The sequence below is a fragment of the Notolepis coatsorum genome (assembly GCF_963971535.1).
Source record: "Notolepis coatsorum genome assembly, chromosome: 8".
Lineage (NCBI taxonomy): Eukaryota > Metazoa > Chordata > Actinopteri > Aulopiformes > Paralepididae > Notolepis > Notolepis coatsorum.
The window spans coordinates 34,533,795-34,556,782 of record NC_140172.1 but is presented as its reverse complement, the minus strand read 5'-3'; the positions used below and the strand labels follow the sequence as shown (position 1 = coordinate 34,556,782).

The following is a 22,988-nucleotide window of genomic DNA, read 5'->3' as shown; positions in this document are numbered from 1 at the left end:
CAACTCAATAGGCCATGCTCACCTAGAACAGCGCAGCACCCAGCTCTCTCTCAGTCTGACTATCCCCCGCGTTGCAGGCAGAGTGTGTGTGTGTGTGTGTGTGTGTGCGTGTGTGTGTGTGTGTGTGTGTGTGTGTGCGTGTGTGTGTGTGTGTGTGTGTGTGTGTGTGGGGGGGTGTGTGGGGGGGTGTGTGGTGGTGGGTGGAGACTAGAGCGAGCGCTGACAGTCGAAAGAAAAAAAAATGAAAAAAAAATTGAAAATTAATCAATCAATCAATCCGCGATTTTTCTTTTGTTACAGAATGATTCAAGACCCATCAATTACATCATCCAACATTGTTTAAATGACTAAGACATTCGCTGTGACAGAATCGCTTGATATTAAGTCGTTTAGTCGCTATCAACATATCCATTTGTAAAGATTATTGTCCACCTTCTTGTGATCCGGCGGATTGATGTGATGTGATTCGGTTGTGGGCGGGTCCTGGGCCAGCAAGCGTGGACTGATCGCAATACATACGTGTAAATGGACTGTTTCAGCCAATCAGAATCGAGAAATTTGCATGCCGTTGTATAAAATACAATATACTATATACTATACAGTACAATGCAGAAATGGGATGAGGTACAATTTAGGTACAATTTACAGTAAGGTGTAATGAGGTATGGGTTGTAGTGCAAATTCTTTACCAATAAATATAAAGTGTGTTTAGGTGTCTAAAGTGGGTAAAGTGGGTGCTGCAGTGAGTTGTTTGTATTAAAGTGAGTGTGTGCATGTGGATGTGTGTGCTGTGAGTGCATTTGATAGTTGTTACATAGTGTTATTGTCATTTAGCATTCTGATGGCCTGAGGATAGAAGCTTCTTCTGAGTCTCTCTGTGCTTGCCATGAGACTCCGGTATCGCTTGCCTGACCGCAGCAGTTCAAAGAGGCAGTTGTTTGGGTGGCTGGAGTCTTTGATTATTCTCTTAGCCTTACCCATGCACCGCTTGTTGTAAATGTCTTGGAGAGTGGAAAGCCCACCTCCAATTGTGCGTTCGGCTGAACGGGCCACTCTCTGTAGTCTGCTACGGTCTTGTGCGGTGCTATTCCCAAACCAGGAGGTGATATTGCCAGTCAGGATGCTCTCTATTGTGCATGAGTAGAAGTTCTTAAGGATCTTCTGACTGACTCGGAACTTCTTTAGGCGCCTAAGGAAGTAGAGGCGTTGCCGTGCCTTCTTCACAACACTGTCAATGTGTGTGGTCCATGTCAAGTCCTCGGATATGTGGACTCCGAGGTACTTAAAACTGTTCACTCTCTCAACCGGTGCCCCGTCGATGCTGAGGGGGCTGTAGTCCCTGACCCCCGACCTCCTAAAGTCCACAATCATCTCTTTTGTTTTGCTGACGTTCAGGGAGAGGCAGTTCTCCTGACACCACTGCGACAGATTCTTTACCTCTTCCAGGTAGGCCCTCTCGTCGTTTGCAGAGATCAGGCCCACCACTACTGTGTCGTCAGCAAATTCGATGATTGTGTTGTTGTTCCGCTATGCCACACAGTTGTGTGTGTACAGGGAGTAGAGGAGGGGACTCAGAACACAGCCCTGGGGGGCCCCTATGTTGAGAGTGATGGATGAGGAGGTGCAGTTGCCTGCTCTCACCACCTGGGGTCTGCCCGTCAGGAAGTCCACTGTCCAAGACCCACTGGCAGAGGTCATAGTTCAAGCCCAGTTTGGAGGGGACTATGGTGTTGAATGCTGAGCTGTAATCGATGAATAGCATTCTCACATAGTTCCCCTGCCTCTTGTCCAGGTGTGATGCTGCTGTGTGCAGCACATGGGCAATGGCGTCCTCTGTGGACCTGTTGGGGCAGTATGCAAATTGCAGGGGGTCCAGAGTGTTGGGGAGGGAGGAACAGATGTAGCCCTTCACTAGCTTCTCAAAGCACTTCATGGCTATGGAGGTGAGAGCTACAGGGCGGTAGTCGTTGAGGCAAGCATGCTTGGATTTTTTGAGTACAGGGATAATGGTGGACTTCTTCAGACAGGTGGGGATGACAGCCTGTTCTAAGGACAGGTTAAATATGTCAGTGAATACCGGGGCCAGTTGGCCAGCACAGACTTTTAGGAAGCGGCCGGGGATACCGTCCGGTCCTGCTGCCTTCCTGATATTCACTTTCTTAAAGGTCCTCCTCACCTCATGTTCTGTTATCCTGAACACTGAGTCTCCATGAGCAGTGCCCCCCCCTCCATTGCAGTGGTTTGTAGGCTGGTGTTGTTATTCACAGCCTCAAACCTCACATAGAAGGTATTGAGATAATTTGCCAGTTGGATGTCACTGTTCAGCTTGAGGGAGGTGCCTTTGTAATCTGTCATCGTTCTGAGGCCCTGCCACATACCTCTAGAGTCAGCCTGTTCATACTGAAGTTCAATTTTATCCCTGTAGCGCCGTTTTGCCTCAATTACGGACCTCCTTACGTTGTATCTCGCCACCTTGTGGTCATTCATGTTGCCTGTCACAAGCCCGGCATTGTAGGCTGAGGTGCACGCTTTCAGAGCTTCGCGGACGGATTTGTCTACCCAAGGCTTTTGCTTTGGGTAAACTCTAATTGTGGTAGTGGGGATTGTTTCTTCTACCAAAGTACAAACAAAGTCCAGCACTGTCTCCGTGTAGTCATTAATATTATCTGTGTTGTCGCGGAACACACTCCATGGTCTGCACATTCTAGTGCAGCTTGGAGCGCCTCCTCTGATTCTCCAGACAAACGCTGCACATCTCGCGTTACTACAGGGACGCGTTTGACAGAGACTTTGTTTATACTGAGGCAAAAGAAAGATGGCGTCATGATCTGACTTGCCAAAAGGACTGGCAGCTTGCGACTTGTACCCGCTATTAAATTGCGAGTAGCAATGGTCTAAAATATTCCTGCCTCTGGTAGAACAAGTCACACGCTGGTAGAAATTTGGCAACACTTTTCTCAGATTAGCGCTATTGAAATCACCCACAACCACAATAGCAGCGTCAACGTTAGCTGCTTGGAGCTTGTTTACCTCGTCGTGGAGCTTGGAGAGCACGTCGCCTGTGTTTGCGTGGGGAGGAATATACACTCCGATCAGAATGGCCGACGTTAGTTCTCTCGGGAGAAAGAATGGCCGACACTTGATGGATATATACTCCAGGTTTGGGGAGCAGTGGTTTGAAAGCTCCTTCACGTTGCCTGGATCACACCAATTGTTGTTCAACATGAAACCTATTCCACCTCCCCGTTTCTTCCCGGATTCTTCCTCCGTTCGGTCTTTGCGCTGAATGAAAAAGTGATCGGCCGGTTGAATGGCGTGGTCCGCCGTCAACCACGTCTCGGTGAAGCAGAGAACATTGCAGTCTCTTTGGAATTGAATCCGTGCTCTGATGTCGTCCAGTTTATTTTCTATTGATTGCACATTGGCCAACAATATGCTCGGCAATGGCGTTCTGTGTCGCCTGGATCGCAGTCTGTTTCGAACGCCGGCTCTCCTTCCTCGCCGTCTGCCTCCTTTGTTGCTTGGGCCGCAGCCCAGAATCTCGGCATTGTTCAATACTCAAGGTTTGTCTTCCAGTCCAGGGTCAGTTTCACAGGGGGTTATCTCAGCCAGTCCAGGGTCCAGTACCACGAACACCTACTCGCTCTCACCTCTCCTTCCAACTACCGCTCACCTCACAAACTCAATATATCACACTCTCTCCACGATCTCTGCTCCTTCCTCACCTCCACTCAACCTTTCTCTGTCTCTCCTAGGACTTTATGCTATGTGTGTCTCTGTGTGTGTGTGTGTGGGATGTGGGTGATCACGTGGTGCACAGGTGTATTCTATCAGTCCCAATCAACTCCTCAATTCACTCCTCTGCCCGTGGCAATAGTATCGCCCTTCCTCCACGTAACCATGTGACGAGGGATGATATCTGCCACAGTATATACAGTTAAGTAGTCTGAACTGGGTGCATATGTATACAATTAAGTAGTCTGGCTGTCTGAACTGTTCCCACCACAGTTAGGACAGCCGTAACCCGACCAATCTTTTGCCGTCGACTAAAAACACACTTCTTCAATCAATATCTGAAATGATAAAGAAAAATTATAATAATAAAAAAAAGAACCCGAACTAACCTTACTGTCATGCACTTGTCCTAATATACTAACCTACACTGTAGCACTCAACACTTTGATGAACATTGTTACTCAGCTGATACGAGTTGTACCCTTCCTGCAGACTTGTCGTGCAAAACTTGTAAGTCGCTTTGGATAAAAGCGTCAGCTAAATGACAAAATGTAAATGTAAAAGTTCTTTGTTAGTTTGTTTCTCCTCCCAGGTGTCACCAGTTGTAATTATCCTGATGTGTCTCGTTTGTCATTGTGTATTTGAGTTCCCTCTCCCCTGTCCTCTGTGCCACTGTGTTCCGTTGTCAGTGTCTGCTGTTGTGTTTCAGGTTCTTGTATGTTTGCTCAAGCCACAGTCTCTAGCCTTTGTATTCTGTTCTGTGTTTTGCTCACCAGTTCTTAAAATTAGTAGTTTTAGTTCTTATATACCCAAGTTGCTATTGCATGCACTTATTTGTGTTTCATTATACATATGTGTGCATGCTTAGCAACTGTTTCGCCTGTTTTATTGCAACACTACTATCACCGACATCTAAGAAGGGGGATCCCCCCTTGAACGGCCCTTCTAAGGCTTCTCTCCTCCACATTGCCTGTGGTGCATTTTTTCCTATTGCTAGGTTTTAGTGAGTGTTGCATTAATTTATTTAATTTACTTTAAAAAAAATTGGACTTCATGGTGTTTTTGTTTTGTTCTTGACTTATTGTGATGTTTCTTCTTGACTTATTTAAACAAGACGTGTCTGGCCCATGGGGACATTAACGTGTGTTGTCGGGCCTTACAAATAAATGTGATTTGTTGTTTGCGTTTTTTTTTATGCAAACAATTTCGTTATATCTGTGGACCCATGGGAACTTCAACCGCCTCTACTGTCCTGCAATTGGGTTCTACTTTCCACACTACCATACAGATTATACGAGTATACGCCATGCTAAAAAAATAAAAGACACAACAAAATGGCATCATAATTCTTTATTACATTTTTTTATGGTTAAGAAAAATACACATTCCCCCAAAATCAGCGATTCACGATAGTGCCTCTTGCCACATTTCTGCTTTGGTTAATCAGTTACGAGGAATCAATTTGATTCAATATCGTTTACTTTATTATCAAGGAGGTCACAGTACATGGCCTGTTTTGAAGTGGAGTTGATGGGATAGTAATACAAGTCATCAATTCCTGACAAGATGTCACATGGCAAGTCATTGTGTATCATTTCCTTTAAGGCAAAGTAGAGAAAAGTGCTGATTGGTGCATAGTGTGTGTGTGAGAGTTCATGGGGGAACACAACATGGTGAGCTGTACACACTGTACTTGGTCCACAGAGAGGACTGCTGCTTTCCGCGGCATTGGCATATAGACCGTATCTCAGCTGTCTGTAAACCCTATTGTTTTTCTGCTTGGTTTTATTAAAGCCTCACAGAGTTGAAACTATATTGCTTTCCCAATATTATAATCATACATTATTATTATTATTATTATTATTATTATTATTATTATTATTATTATTATTATTATTATTATTATTATTATTATTATTATTGATGTTATGACTCAGTTACCCTTAAGATAATACATGTTAGATATTAAATATTGCAGTATGATAGAGGATGCTACCAACTAGCTATATGTAATACTAATGGGCCCACATGGGAGTCGGGTGAAAACATTACAAGCCAACTCGTTGTCTTAAAGTTGTGAAGCTCTGTGTGTGTGTGTGTGTGTGTGTGTGTGTGTGTGTGTGTGTGTGTGTGTGTGTGTGTGTGTGTGTGTTTGAATTGATTGAATTGATTGATTGATTGATTGATTGATTGATTGAAAAGTTTATTAACAGATTGCAGAATGGGTACAGTACAGTACAGCTCAGTACATACAATTGTTAAGGGGATGCAGACCAGAGAAAGACTTTCGTCTTGTTTACATCAGGGTCCCCCATTTTCAATTCATCATAACATATATGACATACATGACATACAGATAGACTACTGCTACATCTATACATTTATTTAAATTCCTACAAACGTGTACCTTTGTAACTCTCATAGGAATGAAAATCACATGGACAAAGTCCAACTGGCCCCAATCGATTCACAGGAATAGTCTGAAAGCAAACATTTGCAACATCCAAAGTGTGCATGCTTCAAAAAAACGAAACAACTATAAATCCAGTTGAGGTCATCTTATATACGGTAAGATAATGGCTCAGAGGTAAGATAATGGCTGAGGATTTCCATACTTCATTAAATATTTGATGAGTTCATTTGCAAAAACAGTATAAATGCCATCCTTGAAAAAACTGTTGAGTTAAACATACAGTAGCCTATTCAGAACCCTGGGTGAGTTTTGTCACAAAAGCTGTTATTGTCCATTGAAAAGCATTGCATTGAAAGTTTTTTTTAAAAATGTACCGTTAAATCCATGCACAATAGTCAGGTCAGGTGACACAATATGGCTGCTGTGCTGTCTGAAACCAAATTGCAGTGCAAAGTTATTTGGCTCAAAGTTATCTTTAAAGATTTAAATACATTTTCAATAAAGTTTGATTTTGTAAGTTACCTGTATTTTGTTAAGTAATTTTTTTTTAATCAAAACAGCCCAACTGCAGTTTGATTGAAATAACCTGGAATGTACAATAATAAAATAAGAAAGAAAATTGTAAATGACTAAAAACAAAGATATGTTTTTTGCAAATGAACTTTAGTCTTTGATATAAAATGAACTACCGGTAATGTACCCGAATATACCTGTGTTTGAAATCCACTGGTAGAGAAAGTAGCTAGGATGGTTGTAACCCACTACACTCTAAAAGAAAGTGTTGGAAAACAAGACAACATGTGCTAATAGTTGGGGACAAAACATTTCAACAGATCTTTTTTTTTTAAGAACATGGTTGACGTGATCCACAATACTCATGAACAAATGACCACTGTTCCTGACAAAGTTCAATGTTCAAGAGCCACAGACAATGTAACTTCATTGTTTAACAGACCACTGAGTATGAAATACTCCAGAGCTACTGAGATGCAGGGTTGAGGCAGAGTGCACAAAATCAGTTGCTTTAAGAGAAACTTGGCATCTAGGAATTTACTTGAGTAAATCATCTTTTAAAAATAAACGTTTTTTTTTACTCAAAAACCTACTTAATTTAACTGCTCAAGTGCTACAGTAGTTACGATGCTTTAATGATCTGATAACAGAATATAATTTGCAACCAAACAACTTCTTGCATGTTAAATGTGTAATGTTATGCATGCAGTTGAAAAGCTTAGCTTTTATTATTATTTTTGTTTTACATTATTACTTTTTCATACTTTATTATTCCCTTTCATGTGTCCAAATTTAAAAGTTTAACTTACTGTAGCACAGATAACTTGTGATTGTTTTAGTCATTTTAACTTTTCTTTTCTATTGTTGCCTATTCCAACCGTAACCTCAGATGTTTCTACAAGGTGGTCTGGAGTATTAACGACCACACGCAAAATGTGAAAATCAGTGTGCAAAAGTACTCAGTAGAGTAAAACAAATCCTATAATTAATTCCTGAAATATCTTCAAAAGTATCTGTAATAAAGTTGCAGAATATCCCTGCCCACCACTGTTGATATGTAAACTTGATATGCATAAACATAAACTGCATGGGGAGTGTGTGATGCAACTACTGTAGCAACTTGAATGGGTCACTACGAAAATGTGTGAACGCACCACAAAGAAAAAAACACAACTGCAAAAATTACGCTACTGCGAAATAATTCTACAATATGGATCTGTCGAGTGCCGTTAAAGGAAGTATTCAGTTCTGCATGTCCTTCACAAATGGAGCCAGAATAAGAGAGAGAAAACTACTTTAGAAAGTGCTGGTGAGTGAGTTCCCCATCGGCTGTCATCCCGTCTGCTGCTCAGGCCAACGGATCTTTGTCATTCTGTCCTGCTGCCAGGTCCTCCTCTCCTGAGATCAGGGCCTCCTCTGCCTCCTCCTCCCTGGCTACATCCACCCCCAGCAGAGCCACCACCCTGGGGAGAACGAGTAGATGCAAGATGCTTTGTTTAGACCGGAGCACTGAGTGATCCACAGTTAGTGTGTGATGGGAACGGTTGCACTGATCCGTCACAAAACAGATCCGGTTTTTGTGGTTTGTTTTTAGATCAGAACCTAACGTAGGCTAATTGTGCAACACACAGGCATAGGCATGGGCTAATTGTGCGTTTGCAGAAGCAGCTTTTGCTAACATAAAGTGTCCTCGTAGTGACTGACCAAACGGACGGTGATGTGTCCGTCATTCCCAAAAAAGTCCACCATCTCTGAACTTTTCTGTCCGTCCGTCTGTCAAGAACACAGTGCAAAACACAGTGGACACTTCTAAACATAACCTACATGGAGAGCCTTTGTGACCTACTGATTCCCATTGTGAACACATGGTATTGTGCATCCCTAATTCATATAATACACCTGCTTCATGTATTCTCTACACAGCAGCACCCAATAATATTATGCTTCTTTCAGCACACCTGTTCGTATATCTATCTACGTATATAGGCCAAGGGATCAAGCCTCTCTTTGGTTTGTCAGACAGAGACAAATGACGTTGTTATTCTAAAGAAACTGGAATCGCTGGCATCATGTGCCTGAAAGTATCACGTTGCAGGCCCTCTGACTCTGCAGTTTGTCTCTCATAACGAAACAGGTGTAGGGAGCGTTTGTTAATAGTTTACTATCGATTCATGCCGTTATGGCCTTTCCCCCGCAATCTGTACTGCATGGAGAAAAACACGTCTAAAAACAAATCTTAAAGGAACACTCCAACATTTTGGGAAATTAGCTTATTTGCCATCTACCCTGGAGTTAGACAAGAAGATGCATACCTTTTTCTTCTCTGTGCATGCAGTAGGAGTAGGAAGACGTTGGGAACTAGGCTAATGGATTTAGCTAGGTTTTAGTGAGTTTTTCCTTTTCCTTACCTTCGCGTGGGGTATGTCTGGGAGTGTTGCTTTTATTTATTTTGCATTTATTTAAAAAAAAATTATTTAAAAAAAATTATTATTATTATTATTATTATTATTATTATTATTATTATTATTATTATTATTATTATTATTATTATTATTATTATTATTATTATTATTATTATTATTATTATTATTATATGTTTTTTTTGTAATTTTTTTTGTAATTCTTTTTTAATATATTTTTTTTGGACCTTGTGGTGTTCTTGTTTTGTTCTTGATTTGATGTGATGTTTCTTCTTGACTTGTTTGTGGAGGACGTGTACGGCCCATGGGGACATTGACGTGTGTTGTTGGGCCTTATAAATAAATTTGATTTGATTTGATTTATGGAGGAACCTACTTCCAGTGACTGACGCTAAGCTAGGCTAACGGTGTGCGTCTTCCTACTCCTACTGCATGCACAGAGAAGAAAAAAGGTATGTATCTTCTTGTCTAACTCCAGGGTAGATGGCAAATAAGCAAATTTCCCAAAATGTTGGAGTTTTCCTTTAAGTGTTTGTTTATTACGTAAAATATATCTATTTCTGAATGCATATGAAAAGAGAAAATGCTTAGTCATGAGGACTGGATATGAGGAACTGAGGGCTCTTGTTTGCCCAACGCCTCCGTAGCATGATGTATGTCAATTCTGCAACTCTAATCTCCCCTTAGTATACAACTCTACACCCATACACATCTCTATCAAATTGAGTCAGATATTGATCATATTATAGAACAACTGATCGTGATATAAGGTATTATCAAAATATGATCAATACATTGAACGGTATACGTATCCTTTAAAATGTGGTTCATACAGTAGGATAGTTCAGTTGTTAAGTTCAGTTAGGTTGGAATCAGGCCAAAATGATGATTCTGTGAATTTGAGATGCAGCATCTCAAGGAGTACAAGCAATGTACAAGTTTGGCATGATAAACTCACCCCAGGAGGATGAGGGGGACGAAGCAGAGTCCTGCAGACAACAGGAAGCTGAACCCAGGGTACCAGGCCACAGTGGCAGCATAGATACTGTTGAAGACGGCGTATGCTACGTTACTACTCAGACTCTCCACAAAGGCCACGCAGGCAAACAGAGCACCTGGAAGAAACATGATAGAACAGGCCAGAGATTTGATTAGATTTGATCGTCATTGCACAGCATAATAATTAATAACGAATTTATAATTAAGTTGGCATCTAACCAGAGTGCAAAGTAGCAGTAAAGTGCATTGCGGTATACAGTAGGGCTGGGCGATAAAACCATAACGATAATTATCCCGATATTTCCTTGATATAGATATGAAACGTGGTCAATAATAAAAGAAATTATTAAAAAGAAAATATATATATATTTTTTTTTATTGTGACCAGCTTTAAAACCAGAGACAGTGGACAGACTTGTCTTTCTTGCCTGCAACTTAAAGTAATGGCTTTGCTTGTCAAAATGACAATACTGACCAAATTGAGATTTATTTTTCTCTTGTCCATTTATTTTGTTTGCTTTCTAATTTAAAATACAGTTTGAAACCGTCTGTGATCACAGTGCAGGCGCATCAGGCAGCTAAAGACGTTTTGAGCAGTGTTGACCAGTTTATAAAAGATATTTAAAATGTTTATTAGCAACGCCGAGCTTTCAAACCATTGCGATTATCTGTCCAAGACCCTCGTGCAACTGTGAGTACCTTTGAAATTTCTCTGTGATACTTGTATAACGAACAGTTCGGGTAGGACCAGTTATTCAGGATAAATCTAGGTTGGTTTCCCATTGAGGAGCAAGGGACTGTGGATTCACTCGGCCAAACCTTGTTGGCATACATCACAGTCACGAAAGGGGCTAGGTTTTAGGTTGTGTGTTGTGAGTTTAAAAAAATTTAACTTAGTTATTTCAAGTTTAAAGCTCAATATATCAAAACGTGGCACTTTTATATTTTCGTTAACTTTTTTGAGTTGATCTAAATGTTACTGATTGTGTTAAATGGGCATATGATATCGTCTCGTATCGATCGCAGACAGCTGCATCGTATCGTGGCAGACTTTGTGATATCGGCAAATATCGTATCGTTGTCCAAAGAATCAATATTGTATCGTATCGTGATGAAACTGATGATTCCCACCCCTAGTAGAGTCCATACATCCAACACCAAATCCCATAATTCCTTACACACGTAACGTGTCTGGCTGTGTGACGTCAACTTGTCAGCATGAAAATGACAGCACCAGGATAGCTTAGCACAATAGCTTAACAGACATTGTCGCTTTTTGGATTTGGCACAAACCCATTTATTATTTACAAAAATACACAATAAGGACTATGGCCATACGATGCATGGTCATACGGCATTAATCAATATACACAACTATATTAAAACAACTACTAGTACTAGCCACATAGTTTCTAGAGAAACTACTATAACAAGTTGACGCGTGACGCTGCTGTCAGACGTCAGGTGGAACAGGAAGTGAAGTAGTCACTGGCTCAGGTTAAATAAAATTAAGCCTGTAGCTACATCAGGTACAAACAATGGAGCACCACTTAGTGACCAAACATGGCACTGCAACTAAATAACAACACAAATACAATAGGCACATTTGTGACTGTTACAAATATAACACGTTTTATACTCGTGCTACAAGATTTTGGCCTGTGCTACAAAACTATCAACCTCTGTAGCACCAGTGCTATGTGCAAAAAAAGTTTACGTACAGCCGACACAAATACACTGATTTCTAGCTTTATTGGGAGGGCGTGATGCATGTTCACAAATATTGACTGTCATGTCTGGGGCATGGGGAAAACATGTGGATTCTTAATGGGTGGAATTAGCTAAACCCAGACTAAAGGAAGAAAAATGCATTGCAAAATGGATATCCCTCCCTGTAATGAAACGGTTTCGTCAATATTACTGATTTATTGACAGCCTTACAATATTACTTATTAATGTTGTAAATACTGAGTTAGTGAGTGTGCTTTATCTTGGAAGTGCCTTATGAAGAGGTTGGGGTTGCAATTAGTTCACAAAACACATTTACAGTGGCAACGTTTAATGTGGTTCTAGGAAACAGCTAATACTACAGTTGATTTGCTGTAACTGACAGAATGTGTGTTTGTTTTTGTTGACGACTTGACATCTTAGCATTATTCCATCTTATGTCATTATCAATCAAAACAATCCATGTTCCATGGACCACATTTTCCTCTGAGGACAATTAGCTTATTCAGTAATGAATACCTTCACATTTTCCTCACTTCTATTAACCTTCCCAAAATTACAATTGTGCACTAGAACCATTTCCAGACACGGTTCCCTCCCTGGCGTCATCACAGTCCCACTCACCCTGCTCAGACTGCAAGACCACCTTGGACATCATGGAGCGTAGAACAGGATAAGGCATGAACGCCAGAAGCATAGGCACCCTCACTGTGAGACAGAATACAGACAATATGTTACATTGTTGACCTGGAAATAGGTCATCAAGTTCAAAATAGGCTTGGGTTAGAGTAAATGATTATTATTTATTTTATAATAATTATATGGTTGTGGATTTAAAGATGTGCTTGACTTGATCTCTTAAAGGAAAATCCCACTCTGGGTCTCTCTTGTATTTGTAGAAAAGTTACTTTACTACAGAGTAAAATAAGCTCACAGCTCTGTACATATCGCCAGGGCAGAGAAACAGCCCTAAACTACTGCAGACGCTCCGGTTTTACAAAAAAAAGGGGCAGGTGTTAGACAACAGCCATCAAAGGTTGTCACTCCTACCAAACACACACAAGGAGGGGAGGGGCTGAGCATCGACCTCTGGTTACTCCATTACCTGGTGAGCGAGAGTGGAAAGCTGATCAAGAGAGACGACCGAGGTATCAGGCAATTGAGTGAGGGTAGAGCCAAGCGTCATTATGACATCTGGCTCTACCAATGTTTCTGGGCAGAGATGGCTTTGGCCACAGAGAGAGAATTAATCAGTTACGCCTCCATCTGGTAAATTAGTTTAATGTTGCTTTGCGGTGGAATTCTCCTTTAATAAGAGTGAAACTCTAAAAGTTGGCAAAAACCACAACTGTATACAATTTTGATTTCATAGGCTATTACAATTCATAGGCTATTATCAAATAAACACAACCGTATATGTCTGGCAACATTTCCAAACCTTGTAAATGTAATAACGGAGGAATACTACCACTATGTCAATCAGTATTATGAAACTAGGCCTACATGGTTATGTGTGTAAAGTGTTGTTTCAAGTTTGTGCAAGGTATGTTATTTGGTATTATGCAACAACATTTAGGTATTTTGGCCTGTGCAAAGTTTTTCACCACACAGTTCCTGACAGTAACCATAGTGGTAACAGGGTGGAAAGGAACCCAACCTGAGCATGACATAAGAGCAAAATGTATCATATAGTAGCATATGTGAATATGGTCCATTCTAGACTACCGGTACTGTATGTCTAAGTCTGAAGGGGCTACGTTAGCCAAAGATCTTAATTACCACATTGACTTTTCCCACAGACAAGGCAATTGGATCCAGTACTCCAAATATGGCCACATTCAAGTACAATCATGACTTTCCTAACTTAACTTATACTAGTACTAATGAATTAAAGTGCACATTTCATAATGTAGGCATCAGTATCACCGTGGTTATGGTTTCCTTACCTAGGAACATCATAGAGGTGGTCTGGGCGAAAGACACCAGGACCATGCCTGACATCACGGAGAGGATCCCGATGAGAATGATGAGCAGCTGGGGCAAGCCACAGTACAAGAACGCGGACACGCCCACAAAGCTGGTCACGAAGACGGAGGTGGACAGTGCGGAGCCGTATCCAATCAGAATCTCGCTCCAGCACAGCGGTTCGTTGAGCTCGTAGAGCGTGATCATGGAGAGCCCGCCGATGGAGCCGAAGGAGAAGGTGGTGAAGACGAGGATGAGGAGGACCAGGAGGACGTTGCGGCTCCGGGTGGCCCCTGCAAACAGCTGGTAGACCCCGTAGAACAGCTGCCTCAGGCCTGAGTGGCGTGGTCCGTCCAATGCGCTGGCATCATCGGGCGGCCTCTTCACGGTCTCTTCCAGGATGAACACGGCGTAGACCAGCGTGAAACACAGGATCACGGCGGAGGTTAGGAAGGGCCAGTTGAAGCCTGTGGCCCTTAAAAAGTAGCCTGTTGATAATGAAGCCACGCCAGACAACAGACCAATCACCATGTCCACCCCAGCCATGCGCAGGGTCTTGTACTTTCCATCCTCACACAGGTCTGCTATGTAGGAGAAACAGCCGCCCAGAAGGGTGCCAGAGCCGCCAAACAGTGAGCTGACCAACGAGGCACCGATCAGCAGATAGAGGTTGAGCTCGAAGAAGGATATCGCCAGGAAGGACACAATATAGACCAACGAGCCAATCAGAGGCAAGATAATGGTTATCTTGCGTCCTCGTTGGTCACTGTAGGCCACCAGCATGAGAGTGACCGTCAGAGAAGGTATCATGGAGAACAACTCCGTGTAGAGAGAGAAGAGAGATGCCTGTCTCTGTACTTCCTAGAAACACAAGAAAGAGCTTAGTACACACGCCTGCCAGGGACAAAAGTTCTCCTGGTCTTTGGTTGTCTAAAGGGTTAAAGGGAAAATCCACAAGAAAATGTAATTCACGTCATAATATTGTACAGCTCAGTTTTTACTTGTGAATATGAACACTCTCCTTAAGCTGAACACATGAGAGACAAGACTCCAGTAGCAATGGTGATTTTACTGGCATATAGGTACATTTTCTGATTCTGTGCTGTAGACATTTAAATGTAAAAGATGTAAAAGCTTAAACAAAAGTGATATGAGGGGCGGCTAGGTGGTGCAGTGGGCAAGGCACTCACCTCCAATGCTGGAGACGCTGGGTTCGAACCCAGCGCTCCACATTGCTTTCAGTTTGGCTGGTCGTTCGTACTAATACAATTGGCAGTATTAGGGGGTGGGAAACTGATGGGTGGGGATCGGACGTTGTGGACAGCGACTCCTACAGGTCGGTTGGTGCGCCTGCGCAGTAGAATCAAGAAGCGATGGGGGCGGCGTCCCTCCAAAGCGCAGACCCCTGACGCTGAAAGATCGCGCTGCGCAGGTGAAAAGATGCGACGGCTGCTACCTCGAGTATCGGAGGGGACTCGTGCTATGTATGGCTTCTTCCACATTGCAGCCGGCTTGTGGGAGGCAAGAAACAGCGTTCAAGACAGGGGAGGGTTGAATTGGACGATACGAAATTGGGATGGGAGAAAAATAGAAAAAGGGAGAAAAAGTGGATCAAAAAAACAAAAGTGATATGAGCACAAAGTCAGTCACTAATCCATTGTCAATAGACCAAAAAGTTACTTGATGACTTAGCTGTCACAGATAATTGGAATAAAACAACATGCATTCAGTTTTAGGGTGGATTTCCGCTTTAATAAACACTAATGTTGGATTTCAATAAGCTAGGGAATTACCCACAAGTTGGCACTCAGGCTAAATAACAACAGCATTTCATGGAGCTGTAATTAACACAACACAAGGATTCAATGTCCCCCAAAACATCATTGGTGGTCATATTCAAACAAATTTACTCTCAATAAGTGTCAAACGAAATGAATGTCTGCAAGTTTTTGGATGTGTTTAAGTTTAAGTTTATTTGGATCCCCATTAGGTGTTACAAATGGCAACAGCTACTCTTCCTGGGGTCCACACAAAACAACAAATACAAACAAACATCATAATTAAAAATAAAACCAACAATAAACATACAAAACAATATACATAACATAATCAAACATAATTCCCCCCCCCCCACACCCATCCAACCCAACCCACCTTTGGTACATTATACCAAAGTATTACAAAATGACTAGTAAAATAATAAAATGTTATATTTCAAGCATTGTGCCTGTACCCAAAAGTAACCTCTTTACTTGCTTTTTAAAGCTTTCTTTGCTTGTTGCTTGAGTAATTATATATGGCAACCTATTCCACTGTGAGATGGCCCTATACATAGCAGTTATTTTCATTGCATTTGATCTTGGTAGAGGAATTGAAACATGACCCCTGGTACTTGTCTTGTCCTGTGCTCATGTCTGTCTTGTGAAAAAGTTATTCTTGAGTACAGGCAGCTTGGTTGTTTAGACACAGTTATATTCCTGAACAGTGTTAGTAGGCTGCGTGTCGATCTGTCCTCTACTTTCAACCACGCAAGATCGCTATGCATTTGGTCTACACCTGTTCTCGTAGAACACCTGAGTGCAAGACGAGCTGCTCTATTCTGCACAATCTGAAGTTTGTTAAGATCTTTTTTTGCTGCACTTGACCAGATTGCTGGGCAGTAGTCAAGGTGTGATAACACCAAGGTTTGAATAACCTGTAAGAGGGTAAGTGGTGTTAATAAAGAGGAGTATCTTCTTATCAGAGATATTCCTTTCCCCATTTTACTCGTCACCGTGTCAATGTGATTCTGCCACGTTAGCTGTTCATCAAGCAAGACTCCTAGAAGTTTAGCCTCAGCAACCTGTTCTATACAGTTGTCTTTGATGGATAATCTTAATTGGTTCTGATGTCTCAATACATGGTTTGAGCCAAAGATTATACATTTAGTCTTTCCTATATTCAGAATCAATTTGTTTTTTATTACCCATTCCAGAATTAAGTCCAGATCCTTTTGCAATTGCACATTTAGCTCATCCATGTTGTTTGAATGAATGAATGAATGAAAACTTTATTTAACAGATTGCAGAATGGGTACAATACAGTACGGCTCAATACATACAATTGTTAAGGGGATGCAGACCTGAGAAAGACGTTTGTCTTGTTTCCATCAGGGTCCCCTGATGACATATACACTGTAGAATCATCGCAAACATAGCTACACTAGCCTTACTGAGGACAAGTGGCATATCATTGGTAAAAATAGAGCAACGGGCCTAAACAACTTCCCTGTGGGACCCCACACTGTACTGTCTTTACAGTCGAAAAACTACCATTAAGTAAACAGTTTGTGTTATGTTTGATAAATAGCTCCTCATCCAGTTAAGAGTCAAATTATTAAAACCATACGCAGCAAGTTTCATTAAGAGCATATTGTGATCTAGTATTAGGTCAAATGCAGCGCTAAAATCAAGTAGTACAGCACCCACAATCCTTTTCCTATCTATATCACTCATCCACTGATCAGTCATCTGCATTAAAGCAGTACTTTAATGTGGAGTGATCTTTTTTGTATGCATGCTGAGATTCAGAGTTGAGTTTGTTAGTAGAAAAAAAAGATGAGGGCGGCTACGTGGCGCAGTGGGCATGGCACTCGCCACTAACGCAGGAGATGCTGGGTTCGAGCCCAGCTCTCGGCGTTGCTTCCGGCTTGGCTGGTCGTTACTAATACAATTGGCAGTGTTAGAGGTAGGGCTGACCCCTATTAGTCGATTAGTCGACTAATCGGTCGAAAGGAGCCGTAGTCGACTGCCAACCTCTTAGTCGAATACAAAAAAAAAATCAAAATTTAATAAAAATATATAGATATATATTTTTTTAATCATTCTTTCCAAAAGAAAAGAGGCCTAGAAGCGTGGCTAACGCTAATGGCACGCATACCAGAGGCTAACTGCCTACGAAAACAGGCACAGAGGCACTGAAAGAGGATTTCACCCATCTAATGAACACACTAGACTAGACAAATATCAAGATCAGTGGACCAATTACATGCTTTTTCAGAGGACAAGAAGCCTTCAGTCGACTCCTTCAGACATTAAGCACCCCCCACAGCCCAAATGGAATGATAATTTTTTTTTCTTTTATTAAAATATTATACTTTTTTTTCTTTTCTACTAATAGTCGACTAACGGCATATTTTGGCCAATCATAGTCGACTATCCAAATCCTTAGTCGGGGACAGCCCTAGTTAGAGGGTGGGAAAGCCGGTGGGTGGGGATCGGGCGTTGTGGACAGGGACTCCTACAGGTCGGTTGGTGCGTCTGCGCAGTAGAATCAGGAAGTGTCGGGGGCAGCGTGAGCCTCCCACGCGTTACTCCTCGACACTGAGAGATCGAGCTGCGCAGGTGAAAAGATGCGACTGCTGTTACCTCAAGTACCGGAGGGGACTTGTGCTATGTATGACTTAGTCCACATTGCAGCCGGCTTGTGGGAGGCAAGAAACAGCGTTCGTGACAGGGGAGGGTTGAATTGGATGATACGAAATTGGGATGGGAGAAAATATAGAAAATGGGAGAAAAAGTGGATAAAAAAAAAAACGTTTGCAGCTTTCCATGCCAATGGACATACATTACATAATGTGTGAGATTATGTGCAAAATAAATCAGCATTATCTTTTGGTGAAGCGCTTCTTTAACTACATCAGTTAAACTAGTTCAGTTATTAGTTTAACTACATTTTCAGTAGTTTGGTGGTCGTTTTTTTTTCAGTAGTTAACTACTTTGGGTCATGTAGTTTAGGTAGTTAATTACAAACTACATATTTCCCTAGAAATTTAGCATTTGCCTGATTCCGCCTCGACAACTGCTCCCAGTCCTCTCCTTAAAACACACCATTAGACTGCATAAGACAAGTGAGATTTTGGCAGTGGTCATTAAATTCTCTGTAACTAAATGTATTTTAGATATAGTTGAACTACATTTTCAAAGTAGTGTTAATGTCAACATTCTATTGAGAGTAGTTACCATTTTAGTTGAACTTCTTTCATTGTGAAGTAGCTAGTAGTTTGGTCAACTACAGTTTTAGATACATTTCCCCAACATTGTTCATAGTGAAAGACGGTAGAGATTGAGTACTTTCTTGTGATATATCACATTGACAAGTGATTTGGATTTACGTTACATTTCACATGGGCTGTCCAAAACAATTGAAAACAGTGTCAAGGTAGATGGTTCTAAAGTACAATGGTTCAATTCAATTACATGTTAAAAAAAACATGTACAAAGAACAAGGATGCATATCTATGGTACAAGAATAACCCAGCTTTTCCGGTCCTACAAGTCAGTTATTGGATCCTCTTTTGTATAATGTCGACAGTCTCCCCCAACAGGCATGGACCTCTCTCTCTCATACAGCTCTGTTGTAGGGTGATACTGTAGCTACCAGTAGACCCAGTCGGTTAGGCTATTGTGGTCTAAATCTGAGCATAATGATGGATTTGCACTTTTGTACTGCCAGAGTACAGGACATGCACAACAGAGACAGCTTCTATGTGATTGCTCCAATATAAAATGGGTGCTTGTTCAATCAAAGAAATGATTAGCTAAATCGAAGACACTCACCAGACTTTGCGGTTAGGCGGAACATGACAACGTCTATGGTGAAAAATACAATATTCTGTATATCCCAGAATCTCACCAAACTCTTTCCTTTCTCAGTGAAAGAGTCCAGTTAATACTTACATAATCTTACTTGATATAATAAATCAGTTGCATTGGGCTCACCATCGAGGAACGCCAAATATTTCAGTTAATGGAACACATTCTGGTTTTCTAATTCCACCATCATTCTATGTTTGCCCCCTGAACCTCTCTCATCTCTCTCTCTCTCTCTCTCTCTCTCTCTCTCTCTCTCTCTCTCTCTCTCTCTCTCTCTCTCTCTCTCTCTCTCTCTCTCTCTCTCTCTCTCTTTCTCTCCTGGTGTTTATGACCCCATACCTGGTGATTGTTTGAGTGGTTGCTGCTGGTGTTTGTGTCACATCTGGATTGGTCGTCGGAGGCGGGATAGGTGGTGTTGGTCAGATCCTGCCACAGTCTCCTGTATACGTACTGCTGCACCAGAGGATACACCAGGAAGGCGGAGAACGAGTAGAGAGCCACAACAGGCTCTACGAGCAAGAGACCCTTCATTCTGATGGACCGTGTTTAAGGTTCCCTGAAAATCACAACACAAATAAGAGCTGATGATACTTGGGATAGATATGAAAGGATATTCACTATTTTGGACCTTAGACCCTGTCCGCTGTCTGTCGGACCATGCACCTGACCATAAGTTCACTGATCGGTCCAGTATTGAGCTAGCTCCAATTTCCCTGCAGGCTCTCACTGGGCTACAATAGCAGACAATGGGAAATTGTAAATCCTTTGCAAAAACAACGATAACTGTGCTCTCCCGAGACGAGAAGCTCAGGGTGCATTCTTACCGGTCTCAGTATTCAAACCTTTATTTATTCTCGAAAAGGACAATTGAGGTCACACTCATTTTCAATGTCGTCGAGACTTACAGACATTTCAATGCATACATTTTTTATAATATAATAACAATAAATAATAACAACTCTATATAGCACCTTTCACACATCATGGACCACAGCCCAAAGTGCCCCACAGCAAGTAGCACAAAATTAACATACGACAGAATAAAAACAATGTATAGAATGCAGACATAATAATAGGTATAAAAGACAATAAAAGTAGTGCAACGTAGAACATGCAGACATAAGAATAGGCATAAGATAAGTACAGTGTTGCTCGAAGGCATGTGAACCCCCCCCCCCCGTAAAAGCCAGTCCCCAAACACCCCACACATCAATCCCCACCACATCCGCATCCAAGACATGCTCTATTGTTAAATGTATCGCAATAATACAATAAAAATGTCTGTGATTTTGAAAGCACGTGAAATTATAGCGAATAGGGTCTAAGGTCCAAGATGGTGAAGTTATCCTTTATATGATTAGGCCCTTGTTGGAAAATGCATGTCTAACTTTAAGCTGATCAGAGGTAAATATACAAAGCACAGTGCCAGGAATGATCTAGGGTCAGGGACCTAATTTAGTTCCAACAAAGAAGTGTTAATGAGGAGGAAACCCCAAGGATATCTAACATGGCTACACGCCGTTACATGTATTTGACAGTTTGAAACAGACAATTGGATATAGCCTAATACATTGCAATACAAGCCCATGTGCCGTGGTTATGTCCCCTATACTCAATCCATACGTATCTATTGCTTACAACTGTCTTACACTGTACTCATACTAGGGCTGGGCGATATGGCCTAAAAATTAAATCTCAGATTTATTTTTTTAATCCGATTTCCGATTTTAATAAAAAAAAATCTCTTGAAAACTAGAAACGCCTACGAAATCATTCAAAAAACCTGTTTTTATTTTACACAAAAAAATTATCAAACCAAGATGAATTTCCCTATTGGGATTGAAGTGCAAACCTAACTTTCACCAATCTTCACTTAATTTTTTTTTATTATTATTATATATATAAAAGGTTACTCTTGATCAAACAAAGATGAATGTCCCTATTGGGATTAATAGTGCAATAATTGCTTTTTCACCAAACTTCACTTAAAACAAATAAAACATGCCTCTTGATCATCAAACAAGAATGAATTGCCCTATTGGGATTAATAAAGTGCAAATCTAACTTTCACCAAACATCACTTTTTGTAAAATAAAAGGTGAATCTCCCCGCTGTATGTATATTTCTCTCCCACCCACCCACCCCCTCCAAATGTACAGTCTCCTCCCCACCGTATGTATATTTCTCTCCCACCCACCCACCCCCTCCTAATGTACAGTCCCCTCCCCATCATATACTCTGTCAGGATCTATGGGTAACAGTACTGTATATTTGAATACCGTTTATGTCACAAATGTATCAGTACTAAATACCTGTATGTCCCTATGCCATAAATGTCATGTATGTTGTGTATGTCATAAATGTCAATATGAATTGAAAATGGGGGACCCTGATGTAAACAAGACAAACGTCTTTCTCTGGTCTGCATCCCCTTAACAATTGTGTATTGAGCCGTACTGTATTGTACCCATTCTGCAATCTGTTAAATACAGTTTTCATTCATTCATTCATTAATTCAGTCTAAAAGGAAAAAGGAAAAACGTTTTTTTTTTCTTTTTTTTTATCTATTTAAATTTTTCAAACTCGTCCTAGATAAAAAAAAAAAATCGATTGATCGCCCAGCCCTAACTCATACCTACCTTCAGTTCAGTATACCAATAGTCTATCCATATAACACTGTATAATAACAATGTGTGTAATTACACTGTGTATGATCTATATCTGTATACTGTATCTACTCACATTAGTTAAACCACTTGCTAGATTGGTTTATTATCAGAGTGTATTCATACTCGTACCACTGTATATAATAATACTGTACATACATTAGTTTAGTATATTTACTCCGTAGCTTTGTAGTTCCATTCACACTGAGTGACTATGAATTGAAAATGGGGGACCCTGATGTAAACAAGACGAAAGTCTTTCTCTGGTCTGCATCCCCTTAACAATTGTATGTATTGAGCTGTACTGTACTGTACCCATTCTGCAATCTGTTAATAAACGTTTCAATCAATCAATCAATACTGTATAGTGCAATGCACTTTACTGTCCCTTTGCATTCTGGTTAGATTCCAACTTAATTTCGTTGTACTCTGTAGTTGTACGTGTGCAATGACAATACATTTAATATAATCGTCATAATTTAATTGTATGTAAACTCAAGGACAATGTCGTGTGTTAGTATTGTATGTAAATTTGGGTGAATAAACCAGCATAGCCTACACTTTTTTTCTGGCAAATGTTTTATCAAAAAGAGAAATCACTATTACACCTACCTTTTAGATTGCCATTTGGTTGATATTATTTAGCATTTACTTATTCATTAAGACGGCCTATGAGTTCACAGACATGTTCGCCGATCTGTTTATAAACATAAACTGTACAAGCCAATGTGCATACCAGTCTTGTGAGATGACGTCACCAGAGTCTCGCCCCTGGCGCGATGTGATAGGACAGATAACCTTCAACAGTACATGTATATGGTCAGCCAGCATGTCAATCATGAATAGCACAAGGGAGAACACTTTGTGACTGTTGTTTACGTTAGTGTATTAGAGACTAGTGTATAAAAACGTTGTA

At 41.0% G+C, this 22,988-nt stretch overlaps 1 protein-coding gene across 1 annotated transcript; it reads right to left on the bottom strand.

The window, feature by feature from the left end:
* Nucleotides 1–5,070: 5,070 nt before the first annotated feature.
* On the bottom strand, nucleotides 5,071–22,818 carry LOC311233848 (lysosomal proton-coupled steroid conjugate and bile acid symporter SLC46A3). The gene is made up of 6 exons (XM_084320896.1): nucleotides 22,685–22,818; nucleotides 19,746–19,962; nucleotides 13,755–14,634; nucleotides 12,433–12,516; nucleotides 10,040–10,196; nucleotides 5,071–8,124 (listed from the first exon to the last, which is right to left on the bottom strand). Exons 2-6 carry the CDS (start codon nucleotides 19,935–19,937, stop codon nucleotides 8,010–8,012), a joined length of 1,428 nt encoding a protein of 475 aa, XP_084177022.1. The 5' UTR covers nucleotides 19,938–19,962; nucleotides 22,685–22,818; the 3' UTR covers nucleotides 5,071–8,009.
* Nucleotides 22,819–22,988: the final 170 nt, after the last annotated feature.

What these genes read in the sequence shown, in the direction of transcription:
- LOC311233848 (XM_084320896.1), bottom strand. Translation starts at nt 19,937, where the DNA reads ATGAAGGGTCTCTTGCTCGTAGAGCCTGTTGTGGCTCTCTACTCGTTC. An exon ending in ACCACTCAAACAATCACCAG is followed by an intron (nt 14,635 to 19,745) that starts GTATGGGGTCAT and finishes TTGTGTTTCTAG; the next exon opens with GAAGTACAGAGACAGGCATC. An exon ending in GGTCTTGCAGTCTGAGCAGG is followed by an intron (nt 10,197 to 12,432) that starts GTGAGTGGGACT and finishes TGTTTCTTCCAG; the next exon opens with GTGCTCTGTTTGCCTGCGTG.